The 18,654-nt window shown below is 49.0% G+C and overlaps 2 protein-coding genes and 1 long non-coding RNA gene across 6 annotated transcripts in view; 1 reads left to right on the forward strand and 2 right to left on the reverse strand.

The window, feature by feature from the left end:
* Nucleotides 1-19: 19 nt before the first annotated feature.
* Nucleotides 20-6,087, reverse strand: faah2b (fatty acid amide hydrolase 2b). Of its 2 annotated transcripts, XR_015085726.1 has the most exons (12): nucleotides 5,783-6,087; nucleotides 5,565-5,647; nucleotides 4,757-4,893; nucleotides 4,290-4,499; nucleotides 3,831-3,950; nucleotides 3,601-3,736; nucleotides 3,403-3,520; nucleotides 2,952-3,071; nucleotides 2,396-2,507; nucleotides 2,136-2,324; nucleotides 1,741-2,057; nucleotides 20-482 (listed from the first exon to the last, which is right to left on the reverse strand). XR_015085726.1 is itself a non-coding variant. In XM_086023816.1 (11 exons), the coding sequence occupies exons 1-11, from the start codon at nucleotides 5,966-5,968 to the stop codon at nucleotides 1,861-1,863; spliced, it is 1,608 nt and encodes a 535-aa protein (XP_085879942.1). In that variant the 5' UTR covers nucleotides 5,969-6,087; the 3' UTR covers nucleotides 20-1,860. The 2 variants fall into 2 exon arrangements, 1 of the variants encoding a protein (XP_085879942.1); XM_086023816.1 differs by having other exon boundaries at nucleotides 20-2,057.
* Nucleotides 5,448-17,476, forward strand: tesk1b (testis associated actin remodelling kinase 1b). Of its 3 annotated transcripts, XM_086023814.1 has the most exons (12): nucleotides 5,448-6,090; nucleotides 7,148-7,342; nucleotides 7,614-7,675; nucleotides 9,986-10,277; nucleotides 11,490-11,611; nucleotides 11,719-11,767; nucleotides 11,842-11,988; nucleotides 12,064-12,146; nucleotides 14,808-14,898; nucleotides 14,995-15,078; nucleotides 15,509-15,595; nucleotides 15,667-17,476. In XM_086023814.1, exons 4-12 carry the CDS (start codon nucleotides 10,089-10,091, stop codon nucleotides 16,585-16,587), a joined length of 1,773 nt encoding a protein of 590 aa, XP_085879940.1. In that variant the 5' UTR covers nucleotides 5,448-6,090; nucleotides 7,148-7,342; nucleotides 7,614-7,675; nucleotides 9,986-10,088; the 3' UTR covers nucleotides 16,588-17,476. The 3 variants fall into 3 exon arrangements, with proteins under 3 accessions (XP_085879940.1, XP_085879939.1, XP_085879938.1); XM_086023813.1 differs by lacking the exons at nucleotides 5,448-6,090; nucleotides 7,148-7,342; nucleotides 7,614-7,675 and adding an exon at nucleotides 8,380-8,544; XM_086023812.1 differs by lacking the exons at nucleotides 5,448-6,090; nucleotides 7,148-7,342; nucleotides 7,614-7,675 and adding an exon at nucleotides 8,573-8,875.
* Nucleotides 12,463-18,654, reverse strand: part of LOC147150756 (uncharacterized) — a 30,672-nt gene continuing 24,480 nt past the window's right edge. The window contains exon 4 of the long non-coding RNA XR_015085728.1: nucleotides 12,463-13,039. This is a non-coding gene — a long non-coding RNA (uncharacterized LOC147150756). The remainder of the gene's footprint in view (nucleotides 13,040-18,654) is intronic.

An 18,654-nucleotide genomic window follows, 5' to 3' on the forward strand; every position in this document is an offset into this window, starting at 1 on the left:
GACAGCAGACTGTTCACACTTTGTTTGACGCGACGTTTTATTGGTGTGATTTGCAGCACAACACTTGCTTGACAGTCACAATGTTGTCAAATGGATCGCGAAGGCCGTGATGCTTGACAATTTCAATTGGTGAGTCCAAAAATGAACAACAATGCTAGCGACGAAACGTGTTCGTACAGCACAATACGCAAGTCGCGGCACGCGCGCGCGCTCAGCGAGTAAAAGGAGACGAGATCATTTCAGTGAGTACGTTTTGTGCCATTTTTGTTTGGCGCCGTGCAACAGGACACAAAGTCTTGCGTGTGAAATGAAGTGGCCGCCTGCGTAGCGTCTTGGACAAGGAGCGTTGGGCGTCCTTCCGTTTGGCTCCTCCCTCCACCAATCGGCTCAAACGCTCATGACTGTTAAGACCGACGCGACTGAGTGTTGTTGGCATTACAGAAAATGGCCAGGAAAACGGCAAAATATTTGAAGTAATCCCCCTAAAAAAAAATCAAAAAAAAAAAAAAAAAAATCGAAAGACTAAATATAAAACAATCTGATTCCCAAACACTTGATCTTTTCAGTCATCTTACATTATTAGCCTTAAAAATAAATGGCTTACAGATGAATTTTGCTTTTTAATAGCCACCCAGCAGAGCATCGACCTACATATGCGGCGAACTCTCTTTAACATCTGCTAACAACCCAGGCTAAACTTTGCTTGTCCCCAATGTACAAATGTCTCGATCTGGAGACACCACGTCTACAATACTATCTTAACACAATTACTACTGTCCTCCTAGCCAGAGATTTGTTGCCATCTAAAGAAAAAAAAAAAAAAAAAAATCTGCAGCAATGAACGAAACGTACGTTAGGGCCGGGCCGTACGACTGAAAAGTATATCACAATGTGTTGCATATTGATATGTATTGCATTTTTTAAACTATTGAAAAGAATGACCTGGAGAAAAATGAATTTATTTGAGAGGTCAGCGTAACTATGAAGGAGTGAAATAAACTGCGTTTTAAACATAATGTGCTTAGCCGGGCTGAGCGACATGTCTGGAAAACGGTCACAGTCAAAGGATTTCATATCAGTCAATATTGATAATTATTGATTTTGTTTTAAACCTGTTATCGGTTTTTGTGTGCGTCGTAATGTCGCGCCATGTGCACTTTGTCCTCCACCAGTGCATTGTAAATGCTTCTTTGCTTGACGCTGTGACGTGCTCGCCCAAAGCACTCTTGTTGATGCACGCGCGTTAGCCTTCATTCAATGTTCATACAACGAATATTTTTTGCAGCGCACACATTACCGTTGACCAATCTTACGGCTAACTGGCGCTAGCATGTCAAAGACAAGAGAAGGGAACTGACTCTTTTATTTATGTCTCCATCCGGAGGCGTTTCATCAGGTTATCATGCACAATATTATTTTATTCAAAGAGTTGCACTAGGAGGACTGGTCATTTATTTGAAGGACGTTTTGACGCGAGGATGGCGCACGGCGGCCGGGCACTAACACCCCCCCCCCCCCCACGCCCGCTCCCTTGCCTTAGCTGCTGCGTCTTCGTGTTTGGAGGCGGATGCGCGATGCCGCCATCGGGTTTGTTTTCACATTTTCTGTATTGAATGTTTAATCAAAGGCATTTTCTATTGATCTCGATCATCACGTGTCAAGCGCGATACATGTTGATATTGAATCATCGCTCCAGCCCTAACGTACGTGTCAAATCAGCCTCGTCGTAGGAACACTCACCGTCCGTCATTTGGGTGTCACCTCCGTCAGTGAGCTCAAACATCATGGAGGGAAAAGAAAAGGAAATTAAAATCAAAGAAGGGGGAGTCAGTCAGTTAGTGGGGTTTGCCACCGTAACGACTAGACCATCTTCATGCTGCGGACGTTAGTGGGAGGCTCCCTCCAGCCCCCGAAGGCCTTCTCCAGGTAGCGAGCCACGGCCAGGGGCAGCCGATCTTGCAGCTTCCCGCTCACCACCTGCACGCCCAGGGGGAGCCCCTCCGCGCTGAGCCCCAAAGGGCACTGGGTGACGGGCAGACCCAGAATATTGATGATGCCTAGCCAAAGCGCCAAAGGATTACTCGACACGTTGCGCCTCGACACGAACGCAACGGAACCTCTGCGGCGCGCCGTACCGGTGTAGGCGAAGTCGAGGGGTTGAAAAAGCGCGTGGTGGTGCTTTGGGGCCACCCTGGGATGCGACGGGTAAAGAAGCACGCCGTCGCTCCCCAGCAACTCGTCCACGTCCTTCTGCAGCTTCTCCTTCAAGCCCATGAGGAAGGCGGACGGCGCGGGCGAGGACGCCTTCTCGAAAACGCACAGACCTACAGACGGCACGGCACACAGGTGAGGCTTTTCCTTCCAGTCGCCAAACAACTTGCCGGCCGACGCTCACCAATGGCGGCCACGGTATGGTCGGATTTTCCCACAAGGCTTTTCAGCGCCTCCCACACGGGCCACAAGGGCCGGCCCGGCTCTCCCAACTGATCGGCGAACGGAACCGGAGGCTGCGGGAGAAGGGGAGACTTACTTGGCCACCGGGTGGGGTGAACACGGCGGGCCATTCTGTCTATCCGTCGTTGACAGGAAACATTTTCAAATAGACGCAAACCCCTTGATTTAGTCCGCCGTTCGTCTGCAGTCGGTCATCATTTCTATTTTGCGACGAGGCTTGCGCGCGGGAAGGAAAACGGTGAGTCGTTGTTGCTCGAGGGCCAGATTTGATTGAGGGACCCGGCTGTCAAAAGCAAGCCGGCGGGCTTCCAAAGTGCACTGAGTCACAATTTGTTTAAAATTCGAGGCGGACCGGCAGCCTATAGGCGGCTACTATATCCCCCCGCCCCCCCCCCCGGAAAAAAAAAATGCAAATGGCGTCCGACGGATGGGTAGCAGACCGTTGACGAATAACGGACGCTCAATATTGAGTCAAATGCGGCGCCGTCTGCTCTCACCTTGCCCTCCTTGTCCGGAAGAGCCATGAAGGCGTCCCAGATGCGGAAGCCGTAGCGGAGCTCGGGGAAGCCCACTTCTTGGACCGACACGCCGAGATCCGCTTCTAGACGCCTCGCCACCTGAAAAAAAACATTGGGAGATGACAACATTCGGCGAGGGGGCGGGGGGAATGATTATCTTGGAGACATGCGTGCACTTTTCTGATGAATAACTAGTTTTGACTTTACAGCAGGGGGAAGAAGTACAAATGAATGGAGAAGGCACATCGGCGCCGTCCTGTGAAAAACATTTGTGTCCATTGCTTTTCTTATTTTTACGTGAATGGTCCGTGTTACGGACATGGCATGAACGTGCACGTTTTTGGGGGGGAAATCCCAAATTGGACATGCGTGTTTTTCCACAGGACAGTCACGATATTTTGATGATGCAAACGTTTTGAGCGCGACACACCTGCTTCTGGATTTGTCTGAGTTCTTCACTGACGGGGAACGTCAGAGGAGAGCCGCCGTCGTCGGGGATGGTAAAAAAACGCAGCTTTTTCAGATCCACCTTCTGGTTCAGGGACAACCTGCACAAAAAAACAAAAAACAAATTGGAACCGACCGGGCCCTCGCGCCGGCTTGTGACCGCTCCAGTTTGCCAGCTGACATGTGCGCGTTTGGTCCTGCCATGATTTTCAACATGGGCAGCAGGTCCTCGGCGTAGCGGCACATGGGCCCCGCGCTCGCGTACTCTTCGTGTCTGCCCGAGTACGGGGGGTACTGGTTCTCGTTGGACACCACGCCTGCAACGGTTGGAAAAACAAGCGAGGGCTCGTGAGAGCGGACGATCACGTGTTACACAATCGACGGAGAAAGCGACCCGATGGATTGTCTTACCGGGTGTGGTTTTGTGGCCAAACACTCCATTGAAGAAGCACGGCATGCGGATGCTGCCGCCGATGTCGGAGCCCAGTCCGATAACGGCGCCGGCCGAGCCCAGCAAGCTGCCCTCGCCGCCTTTGGGGGGAGACACGCTCGGCAATATGGTCAACTCACCCGCCATTAGGGGAAATCTCAGCTACACTGTTGTGGGACCCCTCCGGCACACCCCAAAATAATACAAATACAAGCTTCAAATAAGTCATTTTTCTAAATTGTACCGTACTGCAAGTCTGGTAAACGTCGTTAGCAAACTGAACGCAGCCCACCGCCACTCGTTGGAATGCAACGTGTACGAGATGCTTTGGATCGGGGGGTGTCAAAGTCATTTTGGGTGAAATGTGTATGCTAGAAAAAGTTTTGAGCGGGCGACGAACGTCTCGGAAGCCGAACGCGTCGCCTCGTCAATTGACCCACCCGAGCTCCCCCCCGGCGACCTCTCCAGGTCGTAGGGGTTGCAGGTGATGCCGTAGAGGTGGTTGTGCGACTCGGCCCACATGCAGCCCTCGCTGGTGTTGGTGACGCCCAGCGGGATGGCGCCCGCCCGCTTGAGCTGGGCCACCGGGGGCGCGTCGGCCGCCGCCACCGCGCCTCGCCTGGCCACGATGCCGCTGGTGTGGGGCATGCCTGCAAGCGGGCGATCGGTCGCTCGGTCAGTCAGTTGCAAAGCTTGAATTATTCATCACGGCAAAAAGGATCGCGTAACCGGCGCGATCGTCCGCATTCGGGATTTCGGCTCAACAGTTGAGCATTGCTTTGACTGCCAATTGTGAGAAAAATTGGGCGTTGTTGTTAGAACAAACTTGCAGATATTTTCATCAATATTTTATTCTTGTATTTCTCTTCAAAGTGTCTGATTGATCCAGAAAGTTGCTGTCGGTTACCTTGGAGCCCGAAGGACTCTTTGACGGAGAGAGGCACGCCGAGGAAAGGCAGCCGATCGGCCAGCACCTCCTCACCGCCCGGTTCCTCGGCGATCAGCTTGTCCACCTGCGCCGCTTCCTGGAGTGCGGCGGAGAACCTGAATTGGTGGTGGTCAAAACAAATGGAAGTAATCGCTTTTCAGGAGACCCCCAAAATGGCAACTTTGTTCAACCACTACCATTGTATCGCGAAAGAGAGCGAGCCATTTCCAACACTTCGCATTGGTCCAAAAAAAAAAAATAACAACCACTGACAAATAGTATTGATTTGTGAAAAACTCTCCAAAATGTGACTTAGGAGGCTTTGGCCCGATGCCAGGGATACGGATATAAGTAGTAGCGTGAACTTACGCGGAATTATTTCATGTATTAATACATCACAACGTAGATAATGGCATTGAAACATTTACCCCCCCCCCCAAAAAAAAATGTTGTAAAACACTCAAATGTAATTCATATATTCATTGTTGTAAGCATTAAGCAACCCAAAAAAGTTTGTTTTCTCAAAACCCTCCAAATCATTCAGGCCCTAATTATGAGTACCCACACACAAGTTGTTGTGTGACAACTGATCGATTTGTACACATTGCGAGCAAAGATCCGTTTTTTGTTTCATGCCAGCTAGGGGCCAGCACCCCCTCGCACATCCCCCCTGGGCACGCCTCTGGGGTACGTGCATGTTGACGGATGAATTCCCTGCTCAAATCGGGATATAACAAAGGTACGGACAGTAACTCCTTGGGGGAGGTCATAAAGAAAAGAGCCGTGCCTGTCTTTGACCACTGCGTTCACCAAAGGGTTGACTTGCTGGATCCGGTCAATGTAAGCCTGCACCACCTCCACACTGGACACCTGCGCGCGCACACACACACACACACGTTGTGAGGAGGCACTCGCGGAAAATGCAAGTCAACATGAAGGCAAAGGCACATTTGGACTGAACGCTCAACGGTTGGCGCCTGGAGCCCGACCGAGGCCGACGTTCACCTCTCGTCGTCGGATCCTGGCGGCCAGTTGCGTCGCTGACACCGCCAGCAGCGGGTTGCTGACCGGCGGCAGTCCGCGCTTCTTCTCGGCGGGTCGGGCGCACAAGAAGCGATACAAGACGAAGCAGATGGCCAACAAGGCGTCGTACAGCCATTTCTGGATCCGTTCGCTGCCGCTCGGAGCCATGTTGACATTTAGTCAAGTCAGACCGGCTGGACGCTTCCTCGGCAGCACGTTTGGAATTAAGTTAACGGGCCAATCGCGGCGGAGCGTTGCTGTGACTTGTGACGTCAGCCCAGCGTCGCTCGGTGAGTGCAAGCAACCGGAAGTAGGGCAATAAAAGTCGCCAGTTTTCCCAAAATAAAGTATCGCCAGCTGGAGTTCCAAGCGCTGCAGCCTCTCTCGGCTCACTTTGGGCAGGCAAATGGCAGTCGCGGGACACGCATCGAGACAACAACACAAGCGCCCAGCCATCCATGAAAGGAAAATTAAAGTTTAAGCTGGACTTGGCTTGTCGCTAACTGATTGCCAAGTTGGACAAATGTTTTGCCACTTGACCTAAGAGCAACTTCACTGGGGTGAAAACACATCTGAAGATTAATTTGTCATTTGAGCAAGGCATTTTTTCTCCCCCCGTTTTCAATGCCAGTGTCGGGCAGAACATTTAAAGCACTCTTCCACTGGATGGCAGAAAATACATTTCAAAAAGTGCTTTGACTCAGTAAAGATTTGGCAAGAGTGAATTAGGCAATAGCATAGAAACAACCTTTACTCAAATGAAGCTCCTCAATTCAATTCAACATAGCCCCTTGGCCCCAATATGCCACAAGATGGTGGCAAAGCACTACTTATGTCTGAATGAAAGTCTTAACATTGCACTTTTCCGCAAGATGGCAGCAAAAGCAAAAGCCTTCATCTAATAGAAGCTCCTCAAATGACCTCAAAGTAGATCCCTGGCACTATGTTGCCACAAGATGGCGCCAAAGTAATACCAAGATTCCAAATTGAAAACCCCCCAGACACTTCACAAATTTGAATCCAAATTTGACAATCTTTCAAATACATTTTAATACACATTGTACAGTCTCAGATACAATTTGTACACCTTTTAAAATGCATGTTTACAGGTTTAGATACAACAATAAGCACACATTTGTGATATTTGTCAATGATGTAAACCCCCCCCCCCCCCAAAAAAAAAAAACACTGAGCTATTTATGGATTACTGGAGCACAACACAAACATAGTGGAGGGTGTTGGGGTCACTGGGGTGCCTGCGTGGAACTGATACGGATCAGTTGCACCTGTAAGGTGAAACCTCAAGTGACCCGTGTTTAGAAAACTGGCGACATTGTTTTTTGCCAGGGTACAAACTGGATGCGCAGCGTTTTATGTGGTCGACGGGAGAAGAGGGCCATCTGGCTCCTGACATTGAAAGTGGGCCTTCATCAACTTTGCTGATCCAATTTCTGGCTGAAGTGCGGATCCCCTGGGCGGGTTTGGACCATGTGGAAACACTTTGGTTACTCCAGGCTTCTTGATGGTCAACATGGGAGAAAGGTAACCTGCTTTCACTCTTAATGCGGCTTTTCCGTGAAATTCAAACAAAATGGGGGAGGGGGTGGGGGGTGGGGGCAGCTCCTGTGGCCCAGCTTGTGCGCATACCCCAAAAATATGAGCTCCAGTCAAGTCTGTTGTGATATTAAACTGCAGGCAAATCCAACATTCCGTAGGATGAATAAGTAATCAGCTGCTGTAAATAATTCATGCCGTGTAATATTTTCTACAACAATGCTGTGACGTGTGTTTTTTTTTCCCCCTCCGCCACCAGAGCCCCAATGGACTGATGAATAATGCAAGCACGTGTGCAAAGCTCAACATGTGTGATGTCAGGTGAGCATACAGGACATTGGCACACTTTGTCAACACGTTTTCTTTCACAGTAAATGTAAATAAACCAATCGGTTACTTAACACAATAGTCCATCATTCTCATTTTTAAATTGCATAACACATTTGTTGATCAAATATATTCTTAGAAACGTTCATGCAAATACTTTATTCATTACGATCCAAATGTGCAAAAGGTAAATTCTATCCATTTCTCAACTGGTCTCAAGATTTTGATCAGGTCTGTATATTTACAGCTGGATTGTTCGGTGTTAGGTGTTTTTGTTCTTTTGATAAAAACAAAAAAATTATTAAATGAAATGAAAAATTAATTTACATAAAATTAAACAATTATTTAATCAGATAAATGAATAAAAAAATTGAATTATTTTGTTAAATAAATACATTTTACGCAGATTTTTTCCTTTTTCCCCCCAGTGGGTGGTAACGTGTGTAGTAGCCCCGCCCCCTACCCGGAAGTGACATCCAAACAAATCCATGAAATGCGGCCATATGAAAAGAATTTACCATCTATTGAATAAATAGTTAAAGAGATGAATAATTGAAAAATACATTGCAAAGAATGAGCAATTTTAGGGGAAAAACGTCTTTTTCAACACGTTGTTTTATGACGTCATTAAAGAGCGTCAACCATTCCAAACAAATCCAAATTGACGGCTCTAGCTGTTTGTTTTGTGTAGCTGCGAAATAAAAATAGAGACTAAATGTCTTGATGCAAGCTAAAATACAAAGACGACGGTTCCGTTTATTCCCCGTATGTGATCACGTGAGCAGCAGTCCTCCTACCCGGAAGTGGCACCAAAGCAAACAAACGAAGCGCCTCCAACTGCAAACACGAGCACCGTGGCGGAGGTAATGACATTTGTTTTTGATCGTATTTCCGACGGATGCGTTGCAATTCAAAGCGCGCGCACACGCAAAATGTAAAGTTGCCTGTGAGGGTTGGCGTCACGTGAGCAGCAGCCCCACCCCCCTTCGTAAAAGCCGGCGCTCCCCTCCTCGTGTGCAAACGACGCCACACCGAGTGGGGCCGAGCGACCTGCGGCGGCCTTCGCGTGGACGACAGCGGGCTACGAGGGGGGGGGGGCGGGGACGCTGCTTGGAGCTCCCGACGCTGCGACGACGACGTTCTTGGGTTTTAGCGATTTCTTTTTTTGTCCTTCTAGCCTCCCCCTTTCTGCGGGTGAGTGACGTCCGTTACATGCACGCGTCGCCTTCTCTGACTTGAGGCCGTTTCCGTTTGCGTCGCGGTTTACGTTGAGAGCCAACCGGGCTCCACAATTGACGAGCCAGCAGTGAGGAAAAAAGGGGGCGCTTCCAATCAGTGTAATCAAGGCCACCAACCCCCTTTTCCCCTCCGTTGGGAACCTTGAATCGAATCAGTTTGAAAGCCTGTCTATGTGTGCGCGCACAAAATGCCGTCGCTAACAATCTGCTGAGTGCAGATAACGCCAACAACAGCCGCTGTTTTTTTTTTATTTATTTTTTTTAATTTCATCTCCTGTAGATCCTGTGCCTGCGAATCCAAATGGAGGGCAAATTTTATCATCTCGTACCCTGTTTTGTTTTACTAATATTTGTGGTTTTAGTTGCAATTAATTCGATTAACCATTTTATGAGATACAATAACACTTGCTACATTTACATACATCGTTGCTCTTTTTTTAACGAGTTACAAAAAGTTAATCAATGGTTCAATGAGATGAAATTCAGTGAACCAGTTTTCGGGGGAACAGTTGCCAAATGAATGCAACAAATGTTGATTGATTGATTTGTTAACCTTTGGTTGTGTTTGGGGAAATATGACGGACTCAATGGAGAAGTCAAGTGAGTTGAGAAGCTTCATTTAGACAAAAGTGTTTGCCGGCACCTTGTCAGATCTTGGACCCAAGGAACTATGTTGCAGTGTTTTGAGGAGCTTCAGCGAGACCGAGGTTGTGCTTTGCTGCCGCCTTGTGGCGCATTGGCGCCAAAGACCTATGTTGAAGCGAGTGGAGGAGCGCCAATTGGACAAAAGTTGTGCTTTGCCACCATCTTGTGGAATGGCCATCCAAAACTATTTACGAGGATTGAGTTTCATTCATACAAAAGTAGTGCTTTGTACTCATTTTTGATTACATTTGTCCGATTATTTGAATGAATCGATTTTAATGAACAATTTTTGGCAAAATTTAATGTACCAAATATGCGAAGTGATTTTGTGTCTGCAAAAGCAAGTGGAGGGAAACGTTTTAGTCCGTTTTCTTGCCATTTTTGCGTGGTCGTTCAATTGGCTGATTTTGATGTCTCGCAGCCATCAAGTGGATCGGACCGGACCGGCGGAGGGCGGCTGACATGGCGCGCGTTAACCATCCCCCGAGCACGCTGTGAATCGGCACTGCCGCTTCCGTCCTGAGATGGAGAGGGTGGAGCCGGAACCAGAACCGGAGAGCGAGGCGGAGCCGCCCATGCACAGCGCGCACGGCTCCAACCGGACTCGGCCGTCCTCCTACCGGGCCCTGCGCAGCGCCGTGTCCAGCCTGGCCCGCTTGGACGACTTCAGCTGCGAGAAGATCGGCGCCGGGTTCTTTTCCGAGGTGTTCAAGGTAAGTTCCTCAAGTGGTATCCATGGCGACCGTCCAAGTGCTGCTCAAATGCGATCGGCCACCAGCTCGTAAAGTGCAGACTTCTAGAAATTGGACGGATGACTTGGTCGGCGGTTGCCCTATAAAGGACGTCCCATTAGACAGACCCCATTAGCGAGGCCCGCTCCCTCAAGCGTTGCCCATTTTTGAATAGCAAAACGAGCAGGCAAATGTCAGCGCCTTCGTTGGCTGCCGCCATTTATTGAGCGGCGGAGCGTGTATTTGTAATCTTGGAACATTTGCCTGCTTGCGTGTTGCTGCGTTTTGGGGAAGGCTTCCGGTCTCTCGTGTTGACACGGATGAGCGCTAACATGTAGGCTTGATCTCTGGGAAGGCCGCTCCCTCGCCCGAAGGTAAACGTTTTAGTGGCTCTCTATCTGGATGGGAGCGCCCACTCTGGCACATTGAGGAGAAATATGGGCTGAATACGCCTTCCAAAAAAAAAAAAAAGTGCCACTAGTACCAATACCCGTCTGCTTTCGCTGCTCCGATACTGAATATCTGTGAAGCATGTACAGGTTGAATGATAAGGGTCCTAGGGTTGACCCCTGAGGTACCCCACAGTTCCAAGCCATTTGTTGTGAGACGCAGTTACTGATTCCAACCAAGGAGGCTCGAAATTTCAGTTTGGATCGATGCCAGAGAGTCTCACGTGGTGTAGTAATAAGTTGAAATGTGTGGAAAGTGTTTTTGTTTTTGTCTGTGGGAGTGTGCGCTTTTTTTTCAAGTGTTGCAACTGTGTCACAGCCTCAGGCCGGCTTGTGTGTCTGAGCGCGGGACCTCCCATGTCTCTGCAGCGCGCCGTGGAAAATTGACTTTTTATTGGCTTGGACACAAATAGGCCTGCCGACCCATCAAGTGTGAAATGAAACAACCCAGTGTAAGACTGTAATGTTTGCGAGTGTCAGTGTGTGATTTTGAGACTGAAATGGTGTGCGTGTGTCCTTGCACATGCCACAAAGCTGCATGTGTGGGAAAGTGAGAGACTGTAAGGCGTGTGTGAGTGTGCCAGACTGTGTGACTTTTCAAGTGTGTGAAAATGCAAGGTGTGTGTGTTTTTAATATTGTAAAAACAAGAGAAATTTGAGACAGCTTGAAGCGCTTTCAGATGCTCTTTTGGGCTCAGCCGTGTGCAAAAATGTCTCCAAAATGCCAACGGCGGCGTGCGTCCAGGTGCAGCATCGCGTGTCTGGCCAGGTGATGGCGCTCAAGATGAACATCCTGGCCAGTAACCGGGCCAACATGCTCAGGGAGGTCCAGCTGATGAACAGACTGTCGCACCCCAACATCCTCAGGTAGCTCCAACAAATTGCCGATTTGGCCTTTTTTTTTTTTTTTTTTTTTTTTTGTTCTTCTTCATTTTCCCCCATCCCCCCCCCCCCCCCCCCCCCCGCCGCCCCAGGTTCATCGGCGTGTGCGTCCACGAGGGGCAACTCCACGCGCTGACCGAGGTAGGACGCGGGCGTGGTTGTCGTTTGGTTTTGGGGCGGCGGCGCCGTCCTTATTCCCGTTTTTGCCGATGCAGTACATCAACGGCGGCAACCTGGAGCAGCTGCTGGACAGCGACGTATACTTGCCGTGGAGCGCGCGGCTCGCCCTGGCGCTGGACATCGCCCGCGGCCTGCGCTACTTGCACGCCAAGGGCATTTTCCACCGAGACCTCACCTCCAAGGTGACACGTCCGTGTTTTCCAAAGGCGGCGCTCTGTGACTTTTTCAACATGTTCCTGGCGCGTGTGTGTGCGCAGAACTGCCTGGTGCGCTGGGAAGGCGGCGTGTGCTCCGCCGTGGTGGGAGACTTTGGCTTGGCGGAGAAAATTCCCGATTACAGGTGCGTGACCAGAGCTGGGTGGGCCATAGGACGACGGCAGCGGCGACACAAATGAGTATCGTGTCATTTTTCGACTATCCTGCCCAGGGTCTTTTGTCATCTGCGGCAAACTGGAGTCACAACGTCAGAGGAAGCTTGATTTGAGCTGACTTTGACTACATTGCAAACGTAGGGTGCAAAAATAAAATTAACAGTCAATGAAGACGATTAAATAAGGTGGGTCGATGCAAATACGATACTACTTTGGGAAAGAACAAACAACTATCAGCTATTGAAAAAAAAAAAAAAAAAAAAAAGCCGCTCAAGGCATGCTGCGTAGTGTGTATTCCTTCAAGTTTCACAAGCATAGCAGTTTTTATTTTGAGCCTTATCAAAACACAAAAAGGAACAACACTGAGAATCACAGATGGAAAAAAAAAAACCCCAAAGTTTTTCCCATAATGGAACGGCGGAGACCGTCCCCAAAAGCTTCGCCGGGCCGCTTATTATGTCACCTGCAGTCGGCAGGTGGAGCGGCCGCAACAGCTAGCGATAGCGCAAGTTTAGCAGCGAGCTTGGGCTGGCTACTACTACTTGCTCGACCCAGTGCGCTTGTCACTAATGAGCCAGTCGTCGCAGCCTCCTCGGCGGCAAATAAGCTACGTTCTTCTCACAGAGGGCAAGACGGCCAAGCCATGCTCATTGCGAAACTCGCCGAGTAAGTCTAAATGAAGTGCTTGGGCGGTGGAGTACGCTTGGCAGAGTCGTTGTCGTCGTTGGAAGTGCGTTAAAGCGGAGCGGAGCCCACGGCAAAGTAGCAGGCCACCATTTAACAAGGAAAACGATGCGTCTCACACACAGCCTAACAGGAAAGGATTGCCACAGCAGCCCGTACGCCAACTGGGAGGAGTGGCCTAGAAGATAAAAAAAATATATTCATATTGAGGATAAGCCATTCGGAACATGCAGGGATATTTAGAATATTACAAATCTGATTTCACAATAACTTTGAGATCTGCACAATAAATTACATGACGGTACAGTTCATCTTTTCCTTTTATTTGGCAAATCAAATTCTGTCAAACATCTTTTTCTTGAGATTATCGAAATTTGTGCAACAATACGTCGGCTCCTTTGCCTCTCTTTCCCTTTGATCATTGAATGCACGCAGGTCGAGTGGATGCGTTTCTGATTTGATACAGAGCCGTTTGATCTCACTTGAAAATAAAAAAGCGAGGAAAAAAAACTGAATGACATATTGTGGCACACGTCATATAAAACGGCCCAGATCATCATTTTATTTGTAAAGTGCGTGCGTACGTGTGTGTCCTGTGTGCGCGTGTGTTTGAGTGAATGAGACTAAAGTGCAGGGGTGTTCTGTAAAGCGTGTGCGTGTCCTTTAACCCCCCCCCCCCCACTGGCCCGCCCCCCCGATAACAGCGCATTCCTTCTTATCCGAGCTGGCAGGTGAGGCCCGGCCGGTGCGAGCGGCCGCCTTGCAGCCTCCAGCGGCGCTCTTGTGCAAATTGCCAAGTGGACGGACGGCCAAGCCTTGATAGTGCCGTGCCGTGCCCCCTTCGGTTTTGCTTTATTGCGCACTGGCATTTACAGGGCATCTTTTATTGACGCTATAAATGGTTGCGCGACGGTGCAGCGGGACGCAATCAACTGTGAGGTCATCGTTTGCAAACGTCCGTTCTACGTGCCGTACCGGTGTGCTGGTCTTTTTTATGAGTCCCGCTTTGCCATGTAGCATCCGCTAACCTCACTCAAACTCACCCCAGCCTGGAGTTGAAAGTTTCATGAGAACGCAATCTGTACGAAACGTATTTTTTCTCCTTTTCTACCTAATATACTGTAAATAATTGTTTATTTTTACTTTAATTTTGCAAACTTACATTCCGAGGCCACTTTCACATTTCTTCATTTGCTTTTTTTTTTTTTTTTATTGGACTCTGGCTGTTGATTACATTTGTGTGGGAGGGCACATGGAAGGGTGTGTGTGGGGGGGTCCTTGACTCCAAATAAGGTCAAACTATTCCAGTCTGCCACTTGTGACTCCTTAGTGGTCTTGTCGACACTTTTTTGCGACTGCTTTCCTTCCGTATGGTAGCTGGAAATAACTTTGAGAAGTAGCACAGAGAGGAAGTCGAGTTGGATGATTTTTTTATTGATTTTTTTGGGGGGTCTTTTTTCCTCAAAACTGCTTTCACAACCCCACACGATGACAACATGAAAATGAATGTGAAGGTCATTATGTGCTTTGTAAAAACATCCCTTTTGTCATCATTAAATCGAATGTAAAGAAAAACAGCTTGTGCGTTCTGATGAATCCATTGCAGCGCCTCCTGTCGGCCACCGAGGGGCAGTCTAATACTGTCTGACAGTCACAAACGAAGACTTTGACAACAATTGAAAGTTACTGAGTAACTGCGGTAAAATGATTTGTGTTTCGCAGAGGATGAGGAATATATGCCTGTCAGGGGATGAAAACGTGAAGTGCGGTGAAGACTGAAGACACGCGTTTGTCCCCGCATGCTCTCGAGCGAGTTCCTTCTCCTTTTCTGCAGCTCACAGTTGCACAATGCTCTCGCCAAATAACTGAAAACGACCTGTTGGTTAATTCCAGTTTCATCTTCAATTTCTTGTTTTTTTTTTTTGTTTTTTTTTTGGGTGGTGCAGTGGAGAAGCGGACCAGGGACCTTTGGCCGTGGTGGGCTCCCCCTACTGGATGGCTCCGGAGGTGCTCCGTGGCGAGCTCTACAATGAGAAGGTTGGTGGGGAAATGACACAGAAACTATACTTTCATATATTTTTTGTTGCTTTTTTTTTTTTTTTTTTTTTTCCTAAGTGCTTTGTGACTCTGCAGGTGGACGTGTTTGCGTACGGCATAATTCTGTGTGAAGTCATTGCCAGGATACAGGCAGACCCTGACATCTTGCCACGCACTGAGGTACAGCAATGGCGAGGTTTACTATTCATAAATGTATTTACATTTTTTATTTGCAATTTTTTTTCCCCTTGTGCAACCTATTACTCGCCATTTGCTGGCTAGTACGATACTGTACATCACGTCTTTGTACGTAGAGAAGAGTCAAGTTTAGCCTGGGTTGTAAGCGGAAATGATGGCGAGTCTGGACCACGAGTCACAATTTTTGAAAATGAAGTCACCATACTGTTATAAATTTGACCCTCACATTTTTTGGGGGGCCTACCTTGGTCGATTTGGCTTTCCATTGGTGTCCCGTCATATATACTTATATGAGCGTACTCATATTTCCTCATGACGTGTGGAGTGTCTGGCACGACGCGGGTTTCTACTGGTGTTGAAATTTCCCGAGACGGGAGTCGTTTACAGATCCGGATCCCTTTGTTTTGTGCAGGACTTTGGTCTGCACGTGGAGGCCTTCACGCAGATGGTCGGCGACTGCCCCGCCCACTTCCTGAATCTGGCCATCGTCTGCTGTAATGTACGAAAAGACGTGACGCCGGCCGTGCCGGGCCTCTCCCGCTCTGACTCTGGTTTTGTCCGTCCCGCCAGATGAGCCCCGAGCTGCGGCCGTCTTTCTCCCAGATCGCCGCGGAGCTGGAGCGGACCGGCGAGGCGCCGGCCGCCGAGCGGCGGCGCTCCGCGGGCCTGCCGCCGGACGCCCGCGGCCTCTCCCGCAGCAAGTCGGACATGCTGCGCTCGGCCGGCGAGCCGGCGCCGCCCACGCGGGTCAACCCCTTTTCGCGGCGCGACGACCTCAAAGGCGGCAAGATCAAGCTGTACGACACCCCCAGCAAGTCGGTCATCTCCCTCACGTTCGCCTTGCCCCCGCCGCCCGACTCCCGGCAGGGCGAGCCGGCGGCGGGGCGCCGGCGGCGCTGCCACTCGCTGCCGTGCACGCCGCTGCCGTATCTTTCGCCCCACCTGTGCGACTGCGAGATGCACGCCGGCAAGGACTCTGGCCTCCCGCCGTCCCTCGACCCCCTCTCCCTGAGCCAAGAGAAGGGCCAGATTGTGCCGATGGACTGCGCCAGCTCGCCGGACACTCTGGACGGCTCGTCCTCGTCTTCGTACTCCAAACTGTCCTCCCCTCCGACCCACACCTCCACCCCGTCCCAGACCTTCGCTAACGGGTGGCCACGTTTGGACAACAGCAAAGTGGTCCTAAGCGGCCCTTTGGTGTGGAGCGCCGCCCCCGCCCCCGCCCCCGCCGGGCTCAACAACAACGGCTGCCGCTCGCCCGCCAGCGAGCCCGACGTCCAGTCCCTGGACCAGGACGAGGTGGTCTCGTGTCCGGCCTGTTGCCTGGCGGGCCTTCGCTTCCCTTCGGTGTGTCTGCGCACGCCGCACCGCAACGCCTACAAGAACCTAAACGGCGACCACGCCGCCTCCCGTGGGCTGCTGTGTCCCAAGAGCCTGCCGCCCTCGCCCACGCCGGCGGCCGCCGCCGCCGCCCGGCTGGAGCCCAAATAAACGGCGCCCGCCCGGGTGAAATCCAGCTTTAGAATTTGCACAGATTTTAACGCAGCAATATATTGTGGGAGGTTGCAAAGGGCGCAGAATTTCCACTGCTTTTACATCAAGTTTTGGTCAATTGCAAACTTTCCGTGGGAATCATGGAAAAGTGTCATATTTAGCTTTGCTATTGATTTTTTTTTTTTAAGTTTCTGGTTTATTCCTTTAATTCCCATGGAAAGTTTCCAACTTTCAACCCTAAAACTGTGAACCTCACTAGGTAATCCACAAAAAAATGATGCCACCCCAGCAAAAAAGGTGTTAGGTCATTGCCTACAGATGTCACAAGATGGGGAGGCAAAGCACTACTTTGTCTTAATGAAACTCCAATTCCACTTGACACCAAAATGTTTCCCCCTGGGTTGATGCCTTTGCTTGGGTTTTGCTTGCCTGCCACCCTCTGCTGGGTTGAGGGTGCCCCCCCCCCCCCCCCCCATACCCCACCTGACGCTTTCCACAAGCATCCAGTCCAGCATGAAAAGTCGTCGCATGACGCAAAACACCGATTTCAACGAGGAATGTTAAGCTTAGTATTATTGTTGCAACTATCCTGTTTTTGGGATGTTTGGTGCTGTTAAGTCTTAAGTTGTGTGGTGCACCGTGTGTGTGAGTGTGTGACGAACGTGTGTGTGTGTGCGCGCGCCTTCCGTTTAGGCTGATTTTGTTGCCCTCCAGTCTGTATCGGCACTTGAGTTTGCCACTTGAAGCACTTCAACTGAATTCCTGCTGTTATTGAAACTTTCAAGGGAATGAACGGTCCGAGACCTGCTTACAAGCTGTTCGTATTCTTATTTAATATTGAATAGAAAAAAAAGTTGAATTAAATAAAAAGTACAGATAAGATGCAGACTTTTGTTGTGTCTGTTGCTTAGTCATGTTTATTTCTTTGGAAATGTTCAGATGCCAGTGTGGCCTGTAGCACAGGATTGATGAAAAACAGAAATGGACACGTTGCTTGACTACCTATATGCAGCTATTGATTTTCTATTTCTAGGAATTGAAACGGACACACAGAAAGGTAGTCAATCCATGTGTTTTTAGTTAATCCTTAGGAAAATTAAAGAAATTGTCAACTGCTCTGCAATAAAAAGTTAAGTCACTTTTACATGTATGGAACTACTGCAAAGACAAGTATAAATTTGTTGTTTTTGACACGGATGAAATATTTAATCTGTGTCAAAAACAACTAGTTCCTGAAGATGTCTTTTTCTGAATTTTGAGCACTAGTGATTGTCTTTAATTGATTTGGATGAATCGTTTTTAAATTCAGTGATCAATTTGAGCGCTAATGGAAATCTCTGGAGATATTTCCCACTGCCGCAGTTGTGGAAAATCTGTCTAGTGTGAGAAAAGATAGCTAACGCAAGTAACGAATCGGGGCAGTTACTTTGGGTCAATCAGTACTGTAATAGTTGAGTTGTATTCGCAAAATTATGTTTTAATGGCAACAAAGCATACTCAAAAGTGTTTTTGAATCATTCCGTCTTAATCCCATGAGATGAGATTGAGCCGTAAAACATCTCTGAGCAGCAAATGAATGAGGCATTTTCTCATACTTTCCCAGTTTGCCACATCCAATATGGCAACGGCGTCCACGTACGGATATGTGCTAAATGTAGGGTTGAGTCAAATATAACGTCATTGTTTGACAGCCCTGTGGCCACAAGGCGGCGCCAGCCCCCGACGGAAGTTACAGGGCGTTTCCGAATCAGAAATTCCGGTTTGCAAAGGAGATCCGAGTTTCCACGACTAGGGGGCAGTTGGAACGTGTTCAATTAAATTTTGTTTCACCTGAACTTTGAACATAGGGGCTATGAAAAAATAAAAAAAAATAAAAAATACTCATCAGAGGCATCATATCTTGCAATACAAAATCCGTAAAAACAAGTTCAAGCAGGGCCCGAAAGACACCCATTGCAGAACATAGAAATACAGCAAAATTAAAAATGTACATTCATCCAAATCAGTTTATTATCCATGTTCGTACTCAATCAAGAAATCTCACGTTACAACAGAAACATTAAG

The sequence above is a fragment of the Filicampus tigris genome, chromosome 2 (assembly GCF_054856515.1).
Source record: "Filicampus tigris isolate MCC_2025a chromosome 2, RoL_Ftig_1.0, whole genome shotgun sequence".
Lineage (NCBI taxonomy): Eukaryota > Metazoa > Chordata > Actinopteri > Syngnathiformes > Syngnathidae > Filicampus > Filicampus tigris.